The sequence below is a fragment of the Belonocnema kinseyi genome, chromosome 8 (assembly GCF_010883055.1).
Source record: "Belonocnema kinseyi isolate 2016_QV_RU_SX_M_011 chromosome 8, B_treatae_v1, whole genome shotgun sequence".
Taxonomy (NCBI): domain Eukaryota; kingdom Metazoa; phylum Arthropoda; class Insecta; order Hymenoptera; family Cynipidae; genus Belonocnema; species Belonocnema kinseyi.
Window position 1 is genome coordinate 49,850,327 of NC_046664.1, and position 3,199 is coordinate 49,853,525.

Genomic DNA, 3,199 nt, shown 5'->3' on the forward strand with positions numbered 1-3,199 from the left:
AATCAGTTTTTCCTAATTACAGGTTGGTCAATACATAGGTGAAATTTGTCGTTATCTTTTGGCAGTGCCACCAAGCTCATATGATACATCCCATAAGATCAGATTGCTTTTTGGCAACGGTCTCAGGCCTCAAATTTGGGAGCCTTTCGTCAAAAGATTTCAAGTAAAGCAAATTGGTGAATTCTATGGAGCCACTGAAGGAAATTCTAATCTCGGTAACCAAACATTAAAAATTTTTTAAAACAATTTTTTTGTTATTTTAGAGAATTCTAACTTTTGTAAAAAACATTATTTATAAAAATAGTTTTATAATATTTTTTATCGAAAACTTTAGGCATAAAAATGGGAAGTTTTTGTATTTATAGTGAAAAGATCCGATTACTTAAAGTTACGTAACCTTGACCTTGACGTAACCTTGGATTGTGCTCTTCTGTCAAACATGGTACAAAAAAGTCGCAAAATTTCTAATGTGTGTGAATGCGTTCAAACATTAAACAAAATTAATTTATCATATTCTAAAAAGTTTGGAAATATTTATAAGAATATAATTTTTTTCAATCATTTTGCGACTTTTTTGCACCAAATTCGATTTCAGGGTAAAATTATTTTAATAATGAACCAAAATCCTATGGAGGCTTACCTTAGAAAAAGCCACAGTAATTGGACAAATATTTATTATTTTCAGAGTTTTTCCAATTTCTTGATAACAGCGGCCGTTTTTTTACAATATTTTTTTATTAAATAGACATTTTTCTTAAACTTAGATTTTTTAGACGTAGAGTTGTTTTTCGTTTGCTTATAAGCGGATAAATGTCCTTTACATTTTATTTTCATTAAAATATTAGAAATATATTTTTGTTTGCAAACCCTTATACGTTCTACAAAATTTAATGGCTATGATCATTTTTTGTCAAAAACTAAATTTTATAAACTATCTTTAAAAATTTTTAAAAAGCTTCTTCTTTCGAAATCTGCAAAAATCTAAATTTTGTTTTAGATTTTTAAAAATTTTCTCAATATTGAAGTTATTTTCGAATATTTTCAGAATTTTTAAATATCATTTGAGATAATTCAGGTTTTTTATACATGTAAAGTTTTCAATTGAAAATAATAATGTACAATAACAATTGAAAAAAATATGATCAAGTTATAATTTTTTTCGATATGCCAAGAAAAATGGTGTTTTTTTATTAAGATATTAACGCAATTATTGCATTTAAGAACAGCGTTTCATGGGACTTTCTGATGTAACTTTAGTTATAAAAAGAATAAAATAAGTAATTTTTATTAAAAATGTTAAAATAATTATTCATATTTAATTTAAAAAAAAAACGATAATGGAAACAACTTTATTTTAGTTAACATTGACAACAGGGTTGGGGCTGTGGGATTCGTTCCAAAATATGCAGGAGCCCTCTATCCAGTTGCATTATTACGAGTGGATGAAGAAACTGGAGAGCCAATCAGAGGTCCAGATGGATTCTGTATTCCTTGCAAACCTGGTTAGTAATGCAGAAAAATATTCATTATTAAAACTCTTTCCTCAATAGATTATTAAATTTAACATTGATTTGTTATTTATTATTATTTAACAACTATGGAAGTGTCCATTAATTATGTAAGAATTTTCAGTCATGATGATTTGAAAACTGTGAAAATCGTTGGATTTGCTTTAAAATTATTTAAATTCTTTAAATCTATTAAATCTATTACAATATATTACAATTCATTTTAATATTTTAGTAGCCATTAATGTTCCATGGAATCATATAAAACCCTTTATAATTTTCGGCAATCTTTTGAAACTCTGTAAATTTTCTTAAGGATTTTGTGAGCGCCTTAAAGTTTTGTTAATTATGTAAAAATTCTTAGAAATCCTTTGAATTCATTGTATATTGTGCATAAACTCTTAAGAACAATTTACAACTATTAAGCTGCCTGAAAATGAAAACAATAACTTTCAAGAACTATGAAAATCCTTAAAATTTTCAAAATCATATAAAAATCGTTTTCAATCCTTTAAAATCGGTAAAAATCCTTTAAAGTTGATGAAAAACGGTTTAAATCCTGTAAATTTCGTGAAAAGTTTTGAAACATTACGAGATCCTATTGCAGTTAATTGAATCCTTTAAAATCCTTTGGAGTGTTTCCAAATTTTCTGAAATCCCGTAAACTTTGTGTTCTGTTATAATGAACAACTTTTTAACTTATGGTAGTATTATATTTAAAATTAAGGCCATGTGATGAGAGGGTCACGTGACCAAACCTGGTCTTGAATTTTTCTTTCCCAACTTTCGTCTAAACGAAATGAGGTATCGCTCTGAAAGTTTAGAAAATGAAAGAGGAGGTAATAAAGTTCATGGGTCTGATTTGTTATGGTGGAAATTTTGAGAAAAATTTTTTTTAAAGAAAATACTAGTGGAAGTTTTCTTTCCCAACTTACGTCCACACGAAATGAGATATCGTGTTAAAAATTTGGCAAGATAAATAAAATGCATGCGAGAATTCGTTTCTGGTCCTAAGTAATTATAATAGTGAAAAAAGTTTTTTTTTTAGTTACTATTTTGGAGAAATATCGACCCTGCTGTCGTCAAACCCTGCAAGCAATTTGCAATGGTGTCAATGCGCTAGTTATGAGGTTTATATTGATCAATGAACATTATGCTCAAATAATGCAAAAACTAATGCTTGCACTTGAAATGCAAATAAACATATTTGGTCGGACATACGTATCAGTCTGGCATCAGCTGTGTCATAGCAGCACTAGCGCAGCGAGTAGACAACTTCGAACTTCTAGGGGTCTGTGGGTAACACAGATTGCATGATTACCGTCAGAGATAGTGAAAAGTCAAACTTCTGCTGTGAAACCTAAATGTGTTCGTTGATAATCATTATTTGCATAAATAAACTTTTTTCTTCCTCCAACTCTTTGCAAGGACACAAAGGATCCTTTAATATTTATTAACATTTCCCGAAAAAAAATTCCGCGTGATTTAAACTTTTATTTTTCAATATGGGTGAAATATATTGATCTTAGGGCTGACTTGATCAGCTGTTATACTCATCACATGGCCTTAAAATCAAAATTTTCTTCACATAAGGGCATGTGACACAGCTAAATACCTATATTACCGACCTCACTTTTTCAGTTCACTGAATGTTTTTTTAAACCTAAGAACTTTTTTTATAAATAAAATAT

The 3,199-nt window shown here is 28.6% G+C and overlaps 1 protein-coding gene across 1 annotated transcript in view; it reads left to right on the forward strand.

The window, feature by feature from the left end:
* Positions 1 to 3,199, forward strand: part of LOC117178035 (long-chain fatty acid transport protein 4-like) — a 65,713-nt gene that overhangs the window by 51,250 nt on the left and 11,264 nt on the right. The window contains exons 6-7 of the mRNA XM_033369235.1: positions 23 to 215; positions 1,359 to 1,502. Coding sequence (XP_033225126.1) covers positions 23 to 215; positions 1,359 to 1,502 — 337 coding nt within the window. The remainder of the gene's footprint in view (positions 1 to 22; positions 216 to 1,358; positions 1,503 to 3,199) is intronic.